This window comes from Dermochelys coriacea, chromosome 14 (genome assembly GCF_009764565.3).
Source record: "Dermochelys coriacea isolate rDerCor1 chromosome 14, rDerCor1.pri.v4, whole genome shotgun sequence".
NCBI lineage: Eukaryota > Metazoa > Chordata > Testudines > Dermochelyidae > Dermochelys > Dermochelys coriacea.
This window is the reverse complement of record NC_050081.1, coordinates 9468598-9490739: the sequence shown is the minus strand read 5'-3', so window position 1 is coordinate 9490739 and position 22142 is coordinate 9468598. Positions and strand designations below refer to the sequence as shown.

The following is a 22142-nucleotide window of genomic DNA, read 5'->3' as shown; positions in this document are numbered from 1 at the left end:
AGTTTCTAGGTTACACATACAAAATGAGGGAAGGTTACACAATACCACAGTCAGCGTGTTGTATTTCAGGTGATAAACCGCACTGTGAATGCCTGATTGGTATTTAATGGGCATTTTTTATTCAAGTTTCTGATTATTGTAACTAAATGACCCATTACCAGATACTTCTCTTTTGTCTTTGTAAAGTAGAAACACCATTGCAGGAGACATTACCGCCTAGGCCTATGGGAAAGATCGGGGCACAAACAGAGGTGGAAACAAAGACCATGTAACATGTACGCCTGCAGGGTCCAGTTTGTGTGGTGTTGACCTGTGGTGCACCGGTGGCACCGTGGGGACTCTCGCCTGGGAAGGAGGACTCCTCTATGCATCCTGCTGGTTCGAGATGCGTAGATGGTCTCTTTGCCCTGAGGGACAGCAATGGCCCAGGGTCCCCAGTCTTTGAAATTCTCCTCCGCCAGCCCTGGGCTCAGTGTGCAGAGAGAGCGGAAAGAGCCGCCCAACATACACAGGTTTCAGAGGAGCAGCCGTGTTAGTCTGTATTCGCCAAAAGAACAGGAGGACTTGGGGCACCTTAGAGACTAACACATTTATTAGAGGATAAGCTGGCATCCCATGCAGTGAGCTGTAGCTCACGAAAGCTTATGCTCAGATAAATGTGTTAGTCTCTAAGGTGCCAACATACACAGAGACGCTCCTGATCCAGGCGTGCCTGCTCCACGGACGGACAGGCAGAGCCCCTCAACGTGGCGAGACGCAGGGACAGACTGGCTACGCTGCGGGTGAGTCTGCCTGACACAGCCGGGACAGGCTCCACCCCAGTCCGCCGCCCCGCCCCGCCCCGCCCCGCCCCGGCCGGCCGAGCCCCGCGCCTAGTACAGGCCCCTCAGCGCCAGGGGGCGCGCTCGTTCTCGCGCTAGCGTGTCCCCCTCGCGTTGCCGTAGCCGCTGCCGCTGCCGCTGGGGGGGGGCCGGAGGACGGAGCCGGTGCGTGCTGGAGGCAAGGCCAGGCCGCAGCCTCCCCCCCTACCCCTGATGCGAGCGGGACCCGGAGCCTGGGCCCAGGGTGTGGGGAGATGAAGAAAGACGTGAGGATCCTGCTGGTGGGAGAACGTGAGTCGGGGAGGGGGAGGAGAGTTGGGGCTGTGGGGGAGGGGAGGCGGGGGTTAGAGGGGCGTGGGGCGGGGGCTGAGGGGTGGGGGTTGGGGGAGGGCAGAGACGGGGCTGAGGGGCGGGGAGGCGGGGGTTGGGGGCGTGGGGGCTGAGGGGTGGGGGTTGGGGGGCGTGGGGGGAGGGCAGAGACGGGGCTGAGGGACGGGGGCTGAGGGGCGGGGAGGCGGGGGTTGGGGGGGCGTGGGGGGATGGCAGGGACGGGGGCTGAGGGGCGGGGGTTGGGGGGCGTGGGGGGAGGGCAGGGGGGGCGGGGAGGCGGGGGTTGGGGGGCGTGGGGGGAGGGCAGGGACGGGGGCTGAGGGGCGGGGGTTGGGGGGCGGGGGGGGAGGGCAGGGGGGGCGGGGAGGCGGGGGTTGGGGGGCGTGGGGGGATGGCAGGGACGGGGAGGCGGGGGTTGGGGGGCGTGGGGGGATGGCAGGGGCGGGGGCGGGGAGGCGGGGGTTGGGGGGCGTGGGGGGATGGCAGGGACGGGGGCGGGGAGGCGGGGGTTGGGGGGCGTGGGGGGAGGGCAGGGATGGGGGCGGGGAGGCGGGGGTTGGGGGGTGTGGGGGGAGGGCAGGGATGGGGGCGGGGAGGCGGGGGTTGGGGGGCGTGGGGGGAGGGCAGGGATGGGGGCGGGGAGGCGGGGGTTGGGGGGCGTGGGGGGAGGGCAGGGATGGGAGCTGAGGGGCGGGGAGGCGGGGGTTGGGGGGCGTGGGGGGAGGGCAGGGACGGGGCTGAGGGGTGGGGAGGCGGGGGGAGGGCAGGGACGGGGGCTGAGGGGCGGGGAGGCGGGGGAGGTGTGGGGGGAGGGTAGGGACGGGAGTTAGAGGGGCGTGGGGGAGGCTGCTGCCATCTATGCTCATCGTTAGTTTGTATTTATGGGTGGAGAGGCATGGGGGGATTCCTCCCCTTCCCAGGGCTCCCCTCACCCCTTGGCTTGGAGATGGGATTCATCTCAAGGCAGCCCTCAGAGGCTGGTCACCAGGAGCCCTCCTTTGTGCGTGGGTCGCCGAGACCATCCTTAGTAAGGTATAAAATCGCGCATCCCCCCCCCCCGTGCAGACTGCCCCGCCCGCAGCCGGCAGATCTCTTCTCCCTGGCATAGTGAGGGGAGAATAGGTAGCTGAGTGCCACGGGGATGGTTCTGCTGTGCAAGTTAAACAGCTTAATTAAAATCACACCAGGAATAAAATAGGTCATGTAGGAGGCTGTGTGTATCCACTTAGTTTGCAATTACCGACGTGAATTCTTTACAGCCCTTTGCTAGGCAGATACCTAACTCATAGACTATCACAAAACTTTGCATGCATAGTTTGCATACTTCCGAGCTGGCTATTCCAGGATTCAAGTATCTGGTGGTGGCCTGGCCTGGGATTGAAAGTATAGTAAGGCATTTTTTATATTCTGAATTTGGAAATTGCAAACACTTCTTTAAGTACGGTTACCAGATGGCCACTGTGGTCTTGTGGTTAGAACAGGGGATTGGGAGTCCAGATTCCTGGTTTCTGCTATTGATTCATTGCGTGACCTTGAACAAATCCCTTGAACTCTTAGCCAAACATTTGAGAAAATGGGTGCATAAATTTAGGTCCCTAGGTCCATATTTAGACACCTAAATCAGGGGTCTAAGTTTCAAATGTGTTGAGCACACAGTATATCCTACTAAAATTAATTTGTAAAGCACTTTAGGGTCCTTGGCAGAAGTACTATGTGAGTGATAAGTATTTAATATAATACATAATTATATTAAGAATTTACAGTAGTTCTTCCTTGAAGGGTACTGCTAACATAATTTCCCTGGCAACTGTAGGCCTAGCATGGTTTGTAAAATTATTTTATATGTGGTAGGTCATGTCTACGTTGTATGCGGAAACTTTTAGGGCCTTTCTAGAGAACAGTGTTACAGCATGATTCTCTAGAAATATGTTAATATGCTTTCAAATCTCAATGTAAATAAAGGCAATACATGGCCAGATTTTAAAATAACAAGTTTATTTGGCTTTAAATATATTTTTATTCACTTGAATACACAGCTGAATTTTTCCTGTGTGACTTCTTTTGAGAACCTGTCCCTAACCGCTTTTCTTTACTAGCTTCTGTAACACAACTGTGAGAGGTACCACTGCCTGCCAAGCTGATTTGCTAATTCACAGACAGTACAGAGTTTAAAATTGGGTTGAATCTAGGTGAAACTCATTCTGTATGGAAACAGGCTGCGAGTTTTAAATTACAAGTCTTTCATATATTGTCATTGCATGGAATTATCAAAAATCTATGTAGCTAGTGGATTAGGTAGAAAATGTATAGGCTAAAGTCATGTATATTGATATAAAATGTTCAATGTTGTACAATATTAGATTAAATGTTATATAACTTGCAGAAGACATGTTGATAATGTTAGAAATGAGGACTCTTCAAAGATAAAAACATGGTTGGGAGAAAAACCTAATTGCAAGGTCAGTAAATTGAACATCTGCTTAGTGTATTTTTAGTTGAAATATTCTGGTTATTTTTCTATGTGACAGATCTACAGTAATGAAAAATTTGAGTATTTTGCACTGGTTCTGCTACAGTGATTTAAGTACAGATGCAACACAAGGCTCAGTTGATATCTGATAAATGGGCACAGATCATGTTTTGTAGGTGATGTATGTTTCTGCATTTCAAAGACCAGGACTGAGCTGAAAGCACAGGCATCGTTTGACTTCTATATTGGGAGCCGGGGGCAGCTCCAGTCAGGCCAGTGGGGCTGCATGTGGGGGGCAAATTGCACACCTGCCTGCGGCTTGCAGTTTGGGGGAGGACAATGCCTTCCCAGCCCCTCCCCCCCAAACTACCCCTTTGGCTGGAAGTGTATTGGGTTGCTGAGGTATGGGTTTTTTAAGAGATGCATAATTGATAGTAATGGGAACTGTATGGTATCGATAATAATACATACATACAGCATGGGTTGTTCAAACATCTCTATCAATATTCCTCAACTGTTTATTTTTTAGGGACTGTTTCTAATAGAGGTGAAAAGTTAGTTCAGTCTACATGCTCATTTGAATATTGGCTTGTCAGCTGAAACTGCCAGTTATATTGATGGTAGTGAGTTTTTTTTGTTTGTGATGTGGACACATCCGTTGGACTGGAACCACAATTCATTTCACCTAGGCCAAAAAAGAGCCATCGGATGGTAATGCCAGTCTGTGTCAGATTCAGATTGTGACATGAGTGAAAACCATTGTATCCTAGTGTACCCCCACATTCATTCAGTCCCCATTGCCATGGTTTGCATTTTGAGGCTTTTTTTTGTAAACCGAATACTGGGATCCAAAACAGCCAACCTGTCATTAATCTTTAATAGCCATTAATTTTCAGAGAAGCTCCAAAGTGCTGTTTTTAAACTTCATGATGTGAGAGGTTTAACTGTCATGCTCAGAAAAGAGAGAATCCAGGTTAAACATTTAACAATACCACACAACTTTTTATAGTAAATCTAACTGACAGATAAGCTATTATCGCTAAGATTAAATAAACAATAAAACTATATTAGAAAGATAAATATTCAACCCATATTTAAGCAGAATAAATTTCGTTTCCAGCATCTCAAGCAGTAGAACTCCAGAGAAACAAGACAATAGAGGTTTCACCAGATTAAACATTCAGGCAAATTTTGCCATGACACAGATCTTCCTAAACCATTCTGTAAAAACAAAATGCAACCCAGCCAGGAATGTTACAAATCAAGTCAGTGAAACGTTTGGGATCTAGAGCCTGTAACACCATATGAGTGAGGAGATCTTTAAAATTGATGCTGCGCTTGTTCTGCAACCATTTTCTTCATCAGTTAAAATTATGCAAAATCTTATCAGCTAAACTAGCTCTTAAAGAATTGCAGCAGTCTGTTTTTTTTTTTTTTTTTTAAAGTAATGGCATTTCCACTCAGTTATTGGAACAGTAGTTCTTTCCTTGCCTGCAAATAACCCAGCTAATAGCATGAGGTCCTGGTCCATGGGTTAGGGCTCCTAGGCACAATGGTAATACAATTTATTATTATTAATAATAATCCAGAGATCCCCAGCCCTTTATCCTGTGGAGACCCCTTACTTTTATTACAGTTACGCTCCCCTCCTTTTCTAGAAGGGTGTGTGTGCAACCTCACAAATCAGATGTCAAGAATTATAACATTCAAAAACCAGTGGGAGAACACTTCAGTCTCTCCGGTCACTCGATTACAGACCTGAGAGTGGCTATCCTTCAACAAAAAAGCTTCAAAAACAGACTCCAACGAGAGACTGCTGAATTGGAATTAATTTGCAAACTGGATACAATTAATTTAGGCTTGAATAGAGACTGGGAGTGGATGGGTCATTACACAAAGTAAAACTATTTCCCCATATTGTTTCTCCCCCACCCCCACTGTTCCTCAGATGTTATTGTTAACTGCTGGAAATGGCCCACCTTGATTATCGCCATAAAAGGTTTTCATCCTCCCCCCTCCCTCCCCCGCTGATAATAGCTCATCTTAAGTGATCATTCTCCTTACAGTGTGTATGATAAAACCCATTGTTTCATGTTCTCTGTGTGTGTATATAAATCTCCCCACTGTCTTTTCCACCGAATGCATCCGATGAAGTGAGCTGTAGTTCACGAAAGCTTATGCTCAAATAAATTTTAGTCTCTAAGGTGCCACAAGTACTCCTTTTCTTCGTGCAACCTCTGAGACCAATGCAAAATTTGCTCCATGAATCAGCTATCAGGAGGCTGAAGTGTAAAAGGAGGAGACTCTTGTTAAATGAAGGAAGATTGAGACTAAAATTAACAGAATTTATGAATATTTATCAATATTTTATAAATAGCAAAGCAATTTGTAGTCGCATCTATCTTGAAATATAAATGTAGATTTCTTCTTGCCTGATGAATCTGAAACAGTTTAGCAGTTATCAAGGGAAATAGCTGATAATAACTTGGAGCCACAATGGTAATTAGTTTCAACAACAAAAAAAATTGTTTCATTAGAGATATGAGTTTAAGGAAATTACCTGACATTTAGGACTGGACATTGCAAAGATATGTAGGGATTGAATGCCAGAACTTGAAACATTTGCTAAACATCTACTAGCTGGAATTAGAAAATGGCAAGTAGACCTGCCATCCCAAGCTGTTGGGAAGGGATGAGCTTTCTTCTAGTGTCCTGCCTTTGGTTCCTGCTTGGGAGTTCCTAATAACCAAACCTGGTACCAAATACGGAGTTTGATAAATTTGAAACTCCACCCTCTTGCTGCAGAAGAAGGAACTATCCCTCTCTTGCCTGGCAGCTACAAGAGGGGGAAGGTGAGTCCTCACTTTTACCCCTTTTCCAGGCTGCTGAAAGAGCTTTTCAGCAGTGTACATCTCTCAGCCTCCAGGTTTTGTGCCCTCTTGTTTAATGAGTAATTCCATTGCCTGCATTTGTTGCTGCAAAGAACTTTCCCAACTAGGACTGGTATAATACTGTGAAGCTGAACAGGGTCTTGTTAATTTCCTCCTTTGACTGCTTGGCAAAGCAATGAACAGAATGCAGACTTAGGAAGATGACATTGTGTCTGTTTATGCTTGGACCAGATTTGGCAGGTTTATGTTTGGAAGGCTGTCTTTGCAATAAAAAGAACTAGACACTTTTTAAAAAACATGAAAGTGCAAAGCCTGCAGATATTAAAGATTCAGTTTCACCCACTTGCCAGAGCAAATATCTTGCTCAGTTAGAGCAAATTGGTGACAGCATCAAGTCCTGGTCACAGCATCAATAGTGCAGCGAGGGAATACATAATAGAATAGTTCTTTTCTGTTCAATTTCTTTTATCATGCTTATCACCATCATATCTGAGCATCCTCCAAAGATAAAACTAATATAATGACTAACATGTCTGGAGTGGTCTCTCATTTCCACTTCTCCAGGGAACAAATTGTTCATATTTCCAATGGTCGTATAAATAATATATAATCCAGAATTAAGTATTGTAGTATGGTACATTGAACAGGAGGATCAGTAATAGTAATGCATGATTCTAGATAGAAAATCTTATCTTTTTATCTTTGTTTTTCAGTTTTTGCGAGAAAGCTGTAATTTGTCAGGTTCAGACTGAATCCATTTTTGGGGTACATAAGGGTTACTGCTATTCATTTTTTTTTCTGGAGCTCTGTCAAATACGCATCTTCATGCTCAAATGCTGCAGATTGTAATGACCTCTTACCTTAGCCGTCATGCTGCTTGGTTCTGTTGTGCTGGAAACAGCAGGTTTCTTCTGGAAATAGTACAACAAAGGGCAGGGGGACCAATGACAATGGAAGGATGTTTTTAAAATAAATCTTTAGCAGGATCCTAAAAATTGCCTACCTTTATTCAAGTGGTCCTAGTGGTCTTACTGGGGTTACACTCATGATTAAGGACTATTCATATGTGGGCACAGTATTGAGTCCTTAATTAATTAACTTGTATCCTATTTTTAATTGAGGAAAAGAGGAACAAATAGTTTATTGTCCCGCACATTAACTATAAATAAATTGTATGAATTTCACATAATATTTAGTTTTTAAAATTGAGAGCCTGATAACGTTTTTCATTAATCTGTGACCACCTTGATTTTAATATGCTTGTTTCTTTAAAACGTAGATTTTTTTACATTAGTCTATTCTAAAAAGTGTATAAAAAGCTTTATAATAGTCAAAGTATCTTTGCTAACCACTCATACAAATAAGCTTTGTAAGTGATTGAAAATAAAACAGCTATAACTGGCCTATATTAGCCTGGCATATAAATCAAGGAAAATAGTATGGGTGCTCATCCTCCTATACTGTGATTATACTAATAATATTTTATTTGCCTGTCAGAAAAAAATACTTGGCCCAGGCAAGGGAGCAGGTAGAATTTTGCAACTCTGGCCTATGTCGTAATTGGTGGTGTCAGGATAAAACATGGCTGTGTTCAAAACAGTACACAAAATAAGGGAACAGCAAGTAATAATGGTTTGGCTCAGAAAAGTACCTCACCGGAACCCAGTTGCATCTCTGGGTTAAGAGACCTATATGGTAGCTGCCATCTTGTGACTTCCCCAAAGTGAAATCCAGATGGTAGCACTGAAAAGAACTGCAGCCATTCCCTGTATTACTCCTGAGGGCTTTCTGCACCAAAAAAATTAAAATTCTGCGCCAAAATATAAAACATTCTGCACACTATTTTAAAATTCTACCAATTTTATTTGTCAAAATAAGGCTACAGCATGGCATTGGGGAGCACAGGCCACTGGCTGCACAGAGGTGGGAGACCACTTTGCAGCTTCCCTCTCCTCCTCTTCCCCCCACCCCCCCAGGACCTGGACTCAGTGGTGAGGCTGCACCCAACCCTGACACAGCACAGGGGCCCGCCCTGCCCCTCTATGTGGGCAAGCAGGCTCAGCAAAGCAGGATCCAAGTGTGGAGGGGCTTAATGTGGAGGAGATCCAGGCGTGGGGATTCTGCGTGGGGCAGTCTGGGTGCGGGCGGCTCAGTGGGGGATCCAGGTGCAGGGAGGATCTGGATGCATTGGGGGTTCTGGGTGCAACAGTAATGGCACTGCAGGGGAGTGCAGGTGAAGGTGGATGGGGCTCAATGGGGGGTTTGGGTGTGGGGAGGATAGAGCTTTAGCGGGGGGTCTGGGTTTGGGGAGCTCAGTGAGGGGTCCAGATGCTGGGGGTGTGGGGATCCAAGTGCAAATGGTTGGGGCTCTGTGGGGTGGGGATCTGGGTGCAGGTGGCTTGTTGGGGTGGTTCCGGGTGAGTGGGGCTCATGGGGGGGGGTTCTGAGTGCGGGGGGTGAGGCTCAGCGGGAGGGTCTGGATATGAAGGGTTGGGCAGATGGGGGAGCAGCTCCCTGTATAGGAATTCCTCCCCCTGCAGCTAAGGAGTGATGGGTGCAGGATGTGTGTGTGGGAGTTTGCAGAGCTTCCTGCAGGTGGGGGAGAAATGTGGGGGTGGGTCAGACCCAGCCCTGGATGCTGTGCAGGGGAAGAGGAAGTCCTGTCCTCTCCAGTCCAGCTGTGACAAGCAGCTGAGCCCGGCGCAGAGTAGGAACCACCATCTGGGTCTTCCCCAGTGCTACCTCCTGCCTCACAGTGATTTACCTCTCTGCTGGCTACCCTGGGCACCCGAAACACTGCTGGGGAGGGTCTCATCACCTCTCTTGTAGCTTTCCTTTGCTTTGCGTCAAAAAGTCATTTTTCTTCAGGGAAGCAGAGAAATCTGAGGGGGACATAAATTCTGCGCATGCACAGTGGCATAGAATTCCCCCAGGAGTACTGTATGCACAGAAGCCTCCCTTCCCAACATAAATCTATCTTTGCTTTTTTTTATTTTTTGAAATAAACTACCCTTTTCAGTGAGGAAAAGGGACTCTCGTATGGATGGCAAAAGGCCTCTGTTACTATACCAAAAAGAGACTTGGAAAGGTTGTTAAACTGTAAGTTTGACTTGCTCCTCATTTTATTACACACCATTTTCTGCACTGTCTAAAATAACCAAACATAATCTGTCTCATTGTAGTTGCTCCCTGCACTGGTATTACCCTATGCAATTAAGGAGATCAGTTCAATATGAATACAACTAACACCAGCCATAAAAGACTGCAATTAATAAGATAAGCCTATATTTTATGTATTGCTCTAACAGAAGCACTATCTTAAACCTTGAATGATGGTAGGTAGATGAACACATGTAACATCTTGCCTGGTAAGCACAGATACAAGGGAAAATACTTTTATCCCATTCATACAGCAAGTCTTTAAAGTTGTTAATATTTTAGTAAAACTAAAAGGAACTTTTTTGGCAAAACTGTAATAAATTAGTCTTTCTTCCAGTACAAATGTTGGCAAAAGTTTCATGTAGTTCCAAGTAATTGCTTCAAAAATCTTTGAAATGAAGGTTCAAAGAAGAAATGCAGTCAGAGCAAAACAACCTTGTAGGGACTCCAAAATGAGCAGAAAGTTAGTGTGCAGTGTTGTCGTCCTGTTGGTCCCAGGATATCACCCACATTATCTCAGAAAGTTAGTGGCAGTTGAGGGCTCTCAGAAATGAAGTAATCTGAGCAGTTTCGTTCACTCCCCACAAAATTAAATTCAGGAATGCCAGAAGCACTTGCACATTAAGAAGTCCAAATGTGATAATGTAAAAATCCCAAATCATGGGACACTACCCAGTTTATGTGCCACAGAGTAGAAACTGGGTTCATGACCATGATGTTTTCATTTTTTAATCTCTGGTTGCAAAATTCAGCAGTGCTTGCTGTATCTCAAATACTTACTACAGTGATAGAAGGGATTTTTTGCCCCCTTAAGAGGCAGTAGCTAGATTGACAGAAGAATTATTCTGTCACCTTGCTGTACTTACAGTGGGGGTTAGGTCGACCTAACTATATCGCACAGAGCACAAAAAAATTCACAGCCCTGAGAGACGTAGCTAGGTCAGCTCAAGTTTTAGGCATAGACCAGGCCTTAGTCCATTGTTCTTAGTCCAGCAAGAGCCATGCCCTTTATGCCAAGGACAATAAGAGTCTGAGGTGGAATCATCATGTCAAGAATAACTATAGTATAAAAGTAGGACAACATATATAAGATTCCTAACCTCTGATCTGTGGAGAGCTGGCTGGTCAGATAGTACTTGCTTTCCTTATTTCCAACTGCTAAATTGCATTAAAAGAAGCTAAAAATACATTAATCCTTTCATAATTTTTATCAATGTAGTAATTGCTGTAGTCCACTTTGTGAAAAAGTTTGAGGATCCTTGATATATAATTATGCAATAGCATAATATTCTTTGGAGGACGATGCAAGTTATTTTCAATAGCAGCCTTTGTAATGCTCTGTTACTTGGTAGTTGGGTCTCCTTGCTCCATCTTTATACAGTAATTACTAAAGGTCATGTCACTGATCACTTTAGAGCATGGTACAACAGTAGCCTAGTTGATTAAAAAGTCAGCAAAGAATCTAATCAGTAATCTGAGGGTCAGCTCTGATTTGCCCAGTAATAGCATATGGTACTTGTTGGATTAAATATCCTCCTGTAATGAGCAGAATTTCTTTCTGAACGGTGAGAACCTCACTTCTTTTACCTGGATGAGTTGAGACTAATGATCATATACTTGCCTCTACTTAATGTTTTCCTTGTGATGAAGCTAGGCATGTGAAACTACCAGGATCTTTTCATACCAGAATATTTAAGATAATGAGAAACCAGAGAAGCACAAAGTCAGCTAGAGTTAACTCCTACCAGTATATTTTTTTTTTAACTATACATCAAAAGAGTGCTTAGTGTTTTGGCAAACACAGGAAAAAATAAAGTCCTATCTTCATGGAGTTTACAATCCAAGTTAGCTTCAGAAAGTGCTGCCTGTAAATGATTGCTCCTGTAGTATATTCTTCACTGTCCAATCTGGTTTTATTGCAGACATCTGTCCTTTCATCTTTTTTAATGAGGATGTCGCTTTCTTGTTATGTTAATTCTTTTCATCCCTTTCCTTCCTGAATTCTTGTGCTAAAGTAAATGTTCTGTATGCATGCCTAACTATTTTCAGAGGTGCTATATATTTGTAGTAATTTGAGGCTAAATCCTGCTCACCTTAATCATGTAAAGCTGGACAAGGCCAAACAAGATTTGGCGTTTTGTTCCCTTAGCTGAAAAGTTTAGGCATGTATTTGAAAACACATAGGAGACTGACCCACGTTTCTTTACCTGAAAGGTCTTTAAAGCAACCCTGTGAAGGAGCTGAGGACCCATGTTTAGATTTTTATTAAGAAACATTTTTGTTAAAATTTTAATATTGAAAGTTGTAAAATGTTTTTAAAATACTTCTCATCTTGAGATAGAACTGTAACTATTCAGTGTAGCAGAAGGTTAAAACAGATACTCTAATTCATTATTTTTTCCCCTTCACAGCCAGAGTTGGAAAGACATCACTCATTATGTCTCTTGTCAGTGAAGAATTTCCAGAAGAGGTAGGACATCCCTATTTGTCCTCTAAATTGTGCTTCTTTGCTAGAAAAGCTACTTACCCTTCACAAAACTGTGCATGTAAATTAAAGTTAGTGAATTTGTAACTTTAAATCTATCAGTGGATTATTTTTTTTTTAATGTGGCGCTTTTATTATTAAAGTATTTAAAAGGGTGATAAAAGGTATTGCATTTCTTCTGGAAGCGTGACTTAAATTGATTAGAAACATTTCTGTATGGAGAACAGGAGTCATATTTAAGTTACTTATTTTTGCTCATTCTTTTCATATGCTTAATTGAATTCACACTTGTTCTCATTGATCCACGTACTCCTGATGTGTTAGTCCTTTCAAAATTGTCAGAAAATAACATAGGTCAACAAAAGGGAATAATGGAGGAAAAGATGTTGAAGAAGAAGGGGGGGTAATCTCTTTGCCAGAAGGCATTACTTGTAAAAATGTGAGCATCTAATTATATAAATAAAAGTGAAGAGTTCAAAAGTTGTCAAGGTGTATAGCCCTCGCAGTAGTAGTAAGGCAGTATCTGTAATTCAGAATGACTTTGCATTGAGTTATTTTTTGAAGCATGTTTTCATAACCTGTTGATGTAAATAATTGTGTCTAAACCTTTTTCAGAAAAATGTAGAAACGATTGGGTTTTATTTAGTTGGTTATGGACTGGATTATACTAAAACATTTATCAGGCTATTCATTTGAAAAAGGCAGCAGACAATAAAACTTGTAGTGTCTTATTGTTAACACTTGCTGGATTCCTTTTCTTGACATGGTATTAGGGGAAAGATAGCTCATCTATTTAAGTAAATGTTTAAAGTTTGGAATGTGGGACTTGAAGTTGGCCTCATATATCATGAGCGTTCACTCTTTAAAACTGCAATGTTGTATTTCCTAATGTAAGGCAGTATATGTCTGAAGTCTACGAGCAAGGTTGCAAATGTTTTAAAATACTATTACATTACTGATGTCACTATTGGGGCTCCTTGCCACTGTTACCCCTCTAAATGAATTGCAGCACTACATGACTTTTGTCTTTATACAGTAGAGTTTACTTCAAGTACCTTTTTTAAAGGAAAATTTCATCTACACTCAGCATAGCAATCTGATTGCTGAAAACAGCAAAGATAATTTCAGACCTAATTGTATCATATATAACTCTTCGGAAGGACTTGCTGAATCATGCATGTGTTTGTTATGCAGCTCAGAACCCTGTAGATGTCATTGGGGTCGTCAGGTGCTGCCATAATCATGCTTGGTAGAAATATGACTATGGTCTGCGGCTTCACACAAGGCCATTCTTTGAGCAGTCAGGCTTGTAAAAATAACATAAAGATATGGAAGGACAGATTTGCCAAGCAAAATATCTGGGCAGTTGGATGAATTTCCTGTAGACTTAAGATTGATGTTACACCGTGGTGTTGTACTGTTAGGAAGGCAGTATGGATTAGTGGATGGAGCGCTGTACTGGGACTCAGGAAACCTGGTTTCTATTCCCAGTTCAGCCAGTGGCCTGCTGGGTGATCTTGGGCAGGTCACTTCACCTCTCTGTGCCTCAGGTTTCCCCATCTGTAAAATGGGATGATGAGACTTGCCTGCTTTGCAATCCATGAATGAAAAGCGCTATATAAGACAGATTTTATTTATTTATTTATTTACCATGTTCCTGAATCTGGATGGGTACTATTTGGTAAGTTGGGGAATAAACTACCTGTCATGGTTGATGTACAAAATTTTTCAAAGCACTGATTTTCATGAGTATCATTTTTGAGTTCCCTGTAAATTTCTGTAGATGTAATATTTAGCAGAACCTATAAAGGAAAAGAGCCTGCCACGTGTTGTGACTTTTTGGGGGGAGAGCTTTATCTATTGCATGTCATCCCTATTAGACAAGTTTCTCATACTTTGGAGGAGAAGAATGGTTCTCATGGGCCCAGTTTGCTTCATTCAGGTCAGTGGGAGTTTTGCCATTTACTTCAATGGGAGCAGGATCAGGCCTCATAGGTCATTTGTGCAAAAAGAATAGAAAAATTAAAATGAGATTTTTTTGGCAGCACTTTTAATCTGGCATGTCTACACAGCTAAAAAAAACCCCAAACAAACCTGCAGCAGGGAATTTCAGAGCCCTGGTCAACCGACTCAGGCTTGAGGAGCACGCACTGCAGGGCTAAAAATAATAGTATAGAGGTTTGGGCACAGGCTGTAGCTTGGGCTCTGAATCCTACAAGAGGGGAGGGTCTCAGACCCCAGACTCAAGCCTTAGCTTGAACATCCACAGTATTGAGCCCTCCAGCGCGAGCCCTGGAATCCCAAGTCAGTTGAGCTGGGCTCTGAGACTTGCTGCCACAGGTCATTTTTTGATGTGTAGTCAGACCATTAAGATATGTGTACACTGCAATGAAACACCCACTGCTGGCCCGTGTCAACTGGCTTGGATTGCGGGGTTATAAATTTGCAGTCTAGATATTCGGGCTCAAGTTCTGCGATCCTCCCCCTTGCAGGGTCCTAGAGCCTGGGCTCCAGCCCAGAGTGGAACGTACACACTGAAATTTTATAGTTCTGCAGTCTGAGCCCCATGAGCCTGAGTCAGCTGACATGGGCCAGCTAAGTGAGTGTGTTGTTGCACTGTCAACTTACCCATAATGGCTAGTTTAGCGTAATGTCCTTGGAAATGGATGTGGAGATAATAGTGGAAATAAAGAAGAAACCAAAAATGTACCCATTCTACAGAATAGTATTACTTAAATGAGATGTTTAAGCTTAAGGCTTAATTGTTAAATATGGTATAATTGAATGACTTTTAAATGATTTACAGTTCAGACAGTTTATTTGTAGGGTGCCTTGCAATAATGCTGCTTCTAATATTTTGGGTCTCAGATTTACTTAAGCCTTCATTTCAAGTCTTTTCATAACAATGATATTCTGGCACAGCAATGCTTAGACTTGAAATTCCTCACACAACAAATACAGTATAACAAAATGGCAGAGGCTTTAAGAACATAAAGAAAACAAAAACTTTTGCTGAAAAATCTAACAAAATTAATAATCACTTCTATTTAAAGTTTTCTAATCTGTGGAGAAATTTATCTATGCTCTTTTTATAAACCATCATTAGATGTTCATTTACCTGCTTCACTGACTGTTTTTACGGAGGTTTTCCCTTTTTACTGTTTGTTTACAAATCAAGGTTCCTCCACGTGCAGAAGAAATCACCATCCCAGCTGATGTCACCCCTGAAAGAGTGCCAACGCACATAGTGGATTATTCAGGTAGTGGTTCTATAGTACACATGGCTATATGACTTACTCCTATCCAGGATTGCTTTCCTGCTTCAGTAGCCTCATCAAAACTTCCAGCTTATGCCAGGAACTGGAAATGAAATTAATGTTATTTTAATGTAGGTTTTTTGAGGGTCAGTGTTGAGGTAGATGGACAGGGACTGATCCTGCAAACTCCACTCAGCCTAGTGCTTAGTGTTGTGGGTAGTCCCTCTGAAGTCAACAGTAGCAATGTTCTAATAAGGTCAGTGGGTGGTCTGATCATGGTAGTAAGTGTTTGCAGGGTCGGGCACAAGGCAACTAAATTCAGGGAGATCCAAAACTTCTCTCATCCCATTTAGTGAAGAAGTCACTAAAAACGTAGGCATCTTTTACACATTCTGTGTAATGGGCTATCTTGGCACAATAGGATGAGATGACACCATAGTTTAAACTTCTGTGAATTTCATTACTCTTATTATCATTTTTTTTAAAATGTTCCCATCTCGTCTGATGCTTGTTACATAAATATTAATAGGCTGAATACTGAAATCGAATAGAAGGCATAAATAAATCCTACTGTTACTGAGCAGGCAGAAACTCAAGTCAACGGTTAAGTTTTATGCCATGCCTTAAAAGTCGTCAAACTCAGTCTCTGTCAGGCAATATAGAAAACTATTCCAAAGTCAAGAACCTGAGGAAAGCTCCCTTCAGACGTTCAAAGGCAGGGACCCAGGACGAGTCTGCATCAACAGATTTCCAACTGTTATGACTGCTCAGGGGTGAAGTTAACTTTTTTTTGTCAGTTTGTGTGTCAGTGTTAATTTTAATGTTCCGTGTCCACTAATATTAGTACAAACCTAGGGATTTGTATGGTTTAAAAATCAGAGTAAGTCAAATATCGGAGTCTTTTTCCTTTTAGTCTCAATTATTTGGGAATGCTTGAGGTAATTCTGCAGTTTACATGAGCCAATTCCTATGATAAATGTGATTTTAAATTATTATGTTAAACTAAAGATCTTACTACCACCCTGTTTCAGGTTTGTCATGTGAACGGTAGTGGCAGTACAGCTAGTCTTTCCCCTATTTGAAGACAGAGCCGTACTTTTCTCTCAGTAGCAAACACCTCCTTTATTATAACCCCAAGGAAAAGATCACTTTCTAGTAATTACCCCAAACTCTGCCCACAACACTTTTGAAGTTTGCTTTTTTGTGACATTCTTTACGAATGGTTTTATAATTCCATCCCCTTTTGATGCTATCCTCAGTTATTTCCCAGTTTAGTACAAAGTATTTTATGACCACCTCCCCGTGGGTTTAGGATTAACTGTTGCACAGCCAAGAATTTTCCATGTTATATAAAATATCTCGGACAGATATAGCAAAAGCTCTGATTTGCTAGGAATGCAGTGGAGCTAGTAAAATTATAGCCTCCAGGCTGGAACTGGCATTTGCACACACATTTCCAGTATGAACTTTAAAGCTGAATAATTGCACTGGCAAGACAGACTCCCTCTGGAAAGCATCAAGGATTGGGTCTGCTACATTTTCTGCCATCCCCTTCTTGGGGTGGTCAACTGATGCTGTTCTGAAATGTAAATTCCAGCATAAAACATGACATTGCAGAACAGGGGTGGCCAACCTGAGCCTGAGAAGGAGCCAGAATTTACCAATGTACATTGCCAAAGAGCCACAGTAATACATCAGCAGCCCCCCATCCGCTCCCCCACCCCAGCTCCCAGTGCCTCCTGCCCACCAGCAGCCCCGCCAATCAGCACCTCCCCCTCCCTCCCTGCACCTCCCGATCAGCTGTTTTGTGGTATGCAGGAGGCTTGGAGGGGGAGGAGCAAGGACATGGCAGGCTTAAGGAGGGTGCAGAAAGGGGTGGAGTGGGAGCAGGGCTTGTGGCAGAGCCAGGGTTGAGCAGTGAGCACCCCCCCCGGCACATGGGAAAGCTGGCACCTGAAGCTCCAGCCCTGGAGTCGGTGCCTCTACAAGGAGCCACATATTAACTTCTGAAGAGCTGCATGTGGCTCCAGAGCCACAGGTTGGCCACCCCTGTTGTAGAACAACAGGATCAGTTTAGCAACCCAAAAAAATGGCAGAAAATGTAACAGACCCAATCCCTGATGCATTCCACAGAGAGCCTGCCTTGCCAGTGCAATTGTTCAGCTTTAACGTTCATACTGGAAATTTATGTGCAAATGCCAGTTCCAGCCTGGTGGCAAGGGCATCAATTTCACTGCCTTTGCATTAGAAGCATATTTTTGTTCCACACACTTAGCTAAAAGTGATTAAAAATCAAAAGGGCCATTGCCAGAATGGCTGTACCTGGAATGAGTATTGTAAAATTATTCTCTGGTTAAGTTCATGATAATATAGAATATTAATGGCATTTTTTTTCCTGTTGCATGCAGAAGCAGAGCAAAGTGATGAGCAGCTTCACCATGAAATATCACAGGTAAGTGACAGTTTGTGATTAGCTAGAATCTAATTAGGCAGCTTCTGCTCCTTAATTTTCCTCTGCTATTTAACAAACTTTTTAAAAAGTTTTTCGCTCTAGAGAGCTTCTGGCTTGAATTATTGGAAGAGAGCCCTCCCATTCTTTTCTCTCAACACTTCCCCCACCTTCCTGTTAGAGCCTTTTGTCACTGCAAACCTTCCTCTGGTCAGGAAGATTGGGTGCTCTTTGTTTTCTAGGAAATGCATCAGAGCAGTTATCACTATTAGTGAGAAAGGATTGCTTTGTTGTAATTCAAATCACGTACTCCTTTGAAGGTTGAGCACTCTGCGTCTGCAGTACTTCTGTATGGTGGAGAGAGGGGCAAACTCGTGACCTGGCAATGGTAGAATGTGATATTGGCGAGTCCAGGTTGATCACAGTGAAGTACAGGTGGAATGGCAAAGCCCAAATCAAACTTAAATCCTCTTAATCTCTGAAAACTAGACAAACAGCTGTACCCACATAGCACCACCTCTCCTGGTTTCCATTTGTAATATTTGTCAGGGCCAGCCTTATACACAAATTGTTATGTGGGATGCTGTGCTTTCTGCATACCCATTGCAAATGGTCAGCTTTGCCTTTTCCACTTACTAGCATGCCCAGAGAAGGTGGCAGCTCTCAGCACAATATTCCTCCCCTTTTGGCAATTTGGGTTCATGTTCCTGCTTGGTTGGTGGAAAGGGAGAAACCAGCTTTCTTTCAGGCAGTCAACCAAGGGACTGACAGTGTTTGCAGCAAAATGATCCCAGTGCCTGAAAAATCCTGTTAACTTTTTTCCTGTCAACCTGCTGCAGTACCCTTATGAGTGAACTGCTGCCATGGAGTGTTTGTGAAGTTACTAAGAATTCTTCATTTCCTGCCCTCACTGCTTTCTGAGCATGTTAAATGCACCTTTGTATATTCTATATATAGGCAGTTTTTTCATGTCCTATCCTTGGTGGGTAGCCAAACTCGAGAACTGCAGCCCTGGGACCAAGGAAAAATGGATAATCTGTGACAGTTCAAATGTAAAAAGAAAAGGAGTACTTGTGGCACCTTAGAGACTAACAAATTTATTAGAGCATAAGCTTTCGTGAGCTACAGCTCACTTCATCGGATGCTGTAGCTCACGAAAGCTTATGCTCAAATAAATTTGTTAGTCTCTAAGGTGCCACAAGTACTCCTTTTCTTTTTGCGAATACAGACTAACACGGCTGCTACTCTGAAACAGTTCAAATGTAGATAGCTTAGAAGTCTGTGCCACCATTGCCCTGGAATGTACCTCTGCAAAAAACTGATTTGGGCATTTCTTAATATCTTTCATTTCTCTGCTCTCTTCAGGCCATCAGTCTGGCTCTAAATTGTATGCGCAAGCTAGGGGCACAAACACTGGCCAACAATGAAGCATTTTTTACTCTTTGTTGTGATATTGCTAGGTATGCTTTTTAACTGTTTGCTGTTCCACATGTTCAGGGTTCAATGGTTTTTCAATGGTTTTTCTTTTTAATTTTAGGCTAATGTAATTTGCATAGTATATGCTGTTAACAACAAGAATTCTATTGACAAGGTATGATGAAAACACCTTTTATAGTATCTAGCTGCTTTTTAAGATGTATCTCCTATGACAGGGTACCTGAAGGCACAGTGAAAACTTTGTACTTAAATATTTAAAGTGCATAAAATCTCACTGGAAAATATTATATAGTGTGTAATCTACCAATAGTATTCTTTTTCTGGTGGTCTCCATCAATCGTCTCTTTTCCTTGTTTAACACTGACGCCTCAAGGTTTTTTGTTGGGTGTGCCATTCTCACAAACAAGGAGTACTGGATAAAATTCTCTTCTGAGCTTGTTAATGCCATGCAATAATCAGCTGGGAGTGTTGCTATCGGTCAGCTTATGCTTTTCCTTTTTTTAATTCCTACTCCCTCGTGGCCAAAAGTGGTGCTCCTGCCAACTCACAATAAGCCAAGAAAGCAAGAAACCAGGACCAGCCATTCTCAAGTTTATTGTATGCAATTCAGTCATATTAGTCAAAGTGTACATTTTCTTGATAAGCGTTAATTTCTTGCTTTAGGTAACAAGCAGATGGATTCCTCTCATCAATGAAAGAACAGACAAAGATAGCAGGTATGTACTGAGAGGGAGGAAAAAACATAAAATAGACCTAAATATTAAGGTGATGGGGGTGGTTAAATTACATTGAGGGTCTTGTTTTGCCAAAAAAGACAGATGTGAAGTTAGTCTGAAGTAGCCTCATTGCCTACATTTTTTACAGATATTTTCAACTAGCAAGTGACTTTTTAACCCATCAGATATGCTATTTTAAAAATGTCATTGATGGCTTGCGCCATATATGTGAATGCCTTCCTAATATTTCTGCTGTAATGGCCTACACGAGTTTTCTTCTGATGCCAGTTAGGCTAAGAGACAGTCCATGGCTTGATCACAATGCTGCCTCCATGGGCAGGCTTCTGATTTCTTCAGGCACCAGATATTTTATGTTTTGTACAGATCTATGAAATGTTGTTGGAAGCTGAGAAATTGAAGGAGAGCTTTGAAGGAAGTTCCGTGACAAGCTAAGCATAGGAGACACAGCTTGTATTCTGAACTTCCTGCCTTTGGTTGGCTTAAGCCAGACCCTCATTTTTGTGTGTGAATTTCTGGTTTAGCTATTTTTAAAACAAAACCCAGAAGAAAAAAATTGTTTGTAAGAATGTTGTCCATTTATTGTCCATATCTGCTCTTTCTGAGTAATCATGAGCTACTTGGGGATCTCTTATAGTGCAGTGTGGAAAATGATTATTTTTACCCAGTGGACCAGCTTTTATATCTTTGCAAGGGTAGTGCACTGTGCAGTAGGAATGTCTACAAAATATCCATATGACATTTTGTGTGCTACTGTGTATAATGGAAGCTTTATAAATAATTAACCACACTGTTTAACTTTTCCAAAAAATCAAAAAACAAGTAGAGCACTTTGTAAGTTAAATGCTTGTCGTATTAATTTGTTTGACACGGTTATGAAATAAATCTAAAACTGCTAATTTATTTTTGTTCCTGCTCTTTACCATTGGTGTCTAGTTATTCATAGAAACAACATAAATGCAAATTGTTTACTTCCTTTGGAGTAGAGTAAGTTGCCAAATAAAATAGATATTTTCAGCTCCCTCTCATTGTAAATCTCCTCTGATAAATCTTATGTTTTCAGGCTTCCTCTTATATTGGTTGGAAACAAATCTGATCTAGTGGAATATAGCAGTATGGAGACCATCCTTCCCATTATGAACCAATACACAGAGATAGAAACTTGCGTAGAGGTATGCTCCTAAATCTTGGAATTCATTCTGAATGAATAACAAATACCACATTGCTGCCAAGTTTATACTTTAACTTTTTTAATTGTAGTAGTGATAAAGCAACTCAAAATGACTACGTTGTTGTTGTTGTTTGTATCGCAGTAGTGCTAAGAGGCTGCAACTAGCTGGAGCTAGTCCCCATTGAGCTAATCATTGCAAACACATAGGTCTCAATTTTTTTCAAAGCACAGTATCTACTCTTAAGGACCATATTTCCAAGAGTTCAGCTTCCATTTAGATACCCAAAGAAGTTTTGAAATAAGAGTTAACTAACTAATTTAAAGACTTATTTTTCAGTGTTCAGCCAAAAACTTGAAGAATATATCTGAGCTATTCTATTATGCACAGAAAGCTGTTTTACATCCTACAGGACCTCTCTATTGTCCAGAGGAAAAAGAGGTACTTTTATTTCTTTTTAAACGAATATATGTGTGTAGTAGTAATAAACTTTGTTTTGCCAAACCCTTTTCAGAAGACAATTACATTAAAATAGTAAAATATTTTTCCCTTCTTGCTTTTTATGCTACTTCCACCCCAGTAGATTTTTTTCTTCTTTCATTATTTCTGTCTAAGTGTCAGTCACCATGTGCCAGCTCCATTATGCCTATAGTCTGTGATATAAATCAGAGCCGTGACTTTAACTAAGTCCTGGGGGGAGAATGTTGCAGGATGTTCATTTTTACTTCACAATTAATTACATGTACAAACAATTGCAAATTGATTTTCAGATTTGATTTGGTCCTGGTTGTACGGTTATGCCAAATGTAATCTGATATTTGGTTCTAGATTCTTTCTCCATGAACACAGATGTAAATTCTAAGTAACTCTGTTTACTGCAGTGTAGTTACTCCAGGTTTACTCCAGTGTAATGGAAAGCAGAATTATTTCAGAGCACTCT

At 42.4% G+C, this 22142-nt stretch overlaps 1 protein-coding gene across 7 annotated transcripts in view; it reads left to right on the top strand.

Moving 5' to 3' along the window:
* The first annotated feature begins 904 nt into the window (after nucleotides 1–904).
* RHOT1 (ras homolog family member T1) overlaps nucleotides 905–22142 on the top strand; it is a 46303-nt gene continuing 25065 nt past the window's right edge. For 2 of the 7 annotated variants that reach the window (XM_038371411.2, XM_043496298.1), the window contains exons 1-8: nucleotides 921–1112; nucleotides 12083–12141; nucleotides 15335–15416; nucleotides 17822–17865; nucleotides 19400–19453; nucleotides 19963–20015; nucleotides 21097–21205; nucleotides 21542–21643. In XM_038371411.2, the coding sequence (XP_038227339.1) occupies nucleotides 1076–1112; nucleotides 12083–12141; nucleotides 15335–15416; nucleotides 17822–17865; nucleotides 19400–19453; nucleotides 19963–20015; nucleotides 21097–21205; nucleotides 21542–21643 (540 nt within the window). In that variant the 5' untranslated portion in view covers nucleotides 921–1075. Of the gene's footprint in view, nucleotides 1113–2031; nucleotides 2184–12082; nucleotides 12142–15334; nucleotides 15417–17821; nucleotides 17866–19399; nucleotides 19454–19962; nucleotides 20016–21096; nucleotides 21206–21541; nucleotides 21644–22142 lie in introns of those variants that run through there. The other 5 variants (XM_038371410.1, XM_038371405.2, XM_043496296.1 and 2 more) reach the window with 5 other exon arrangements.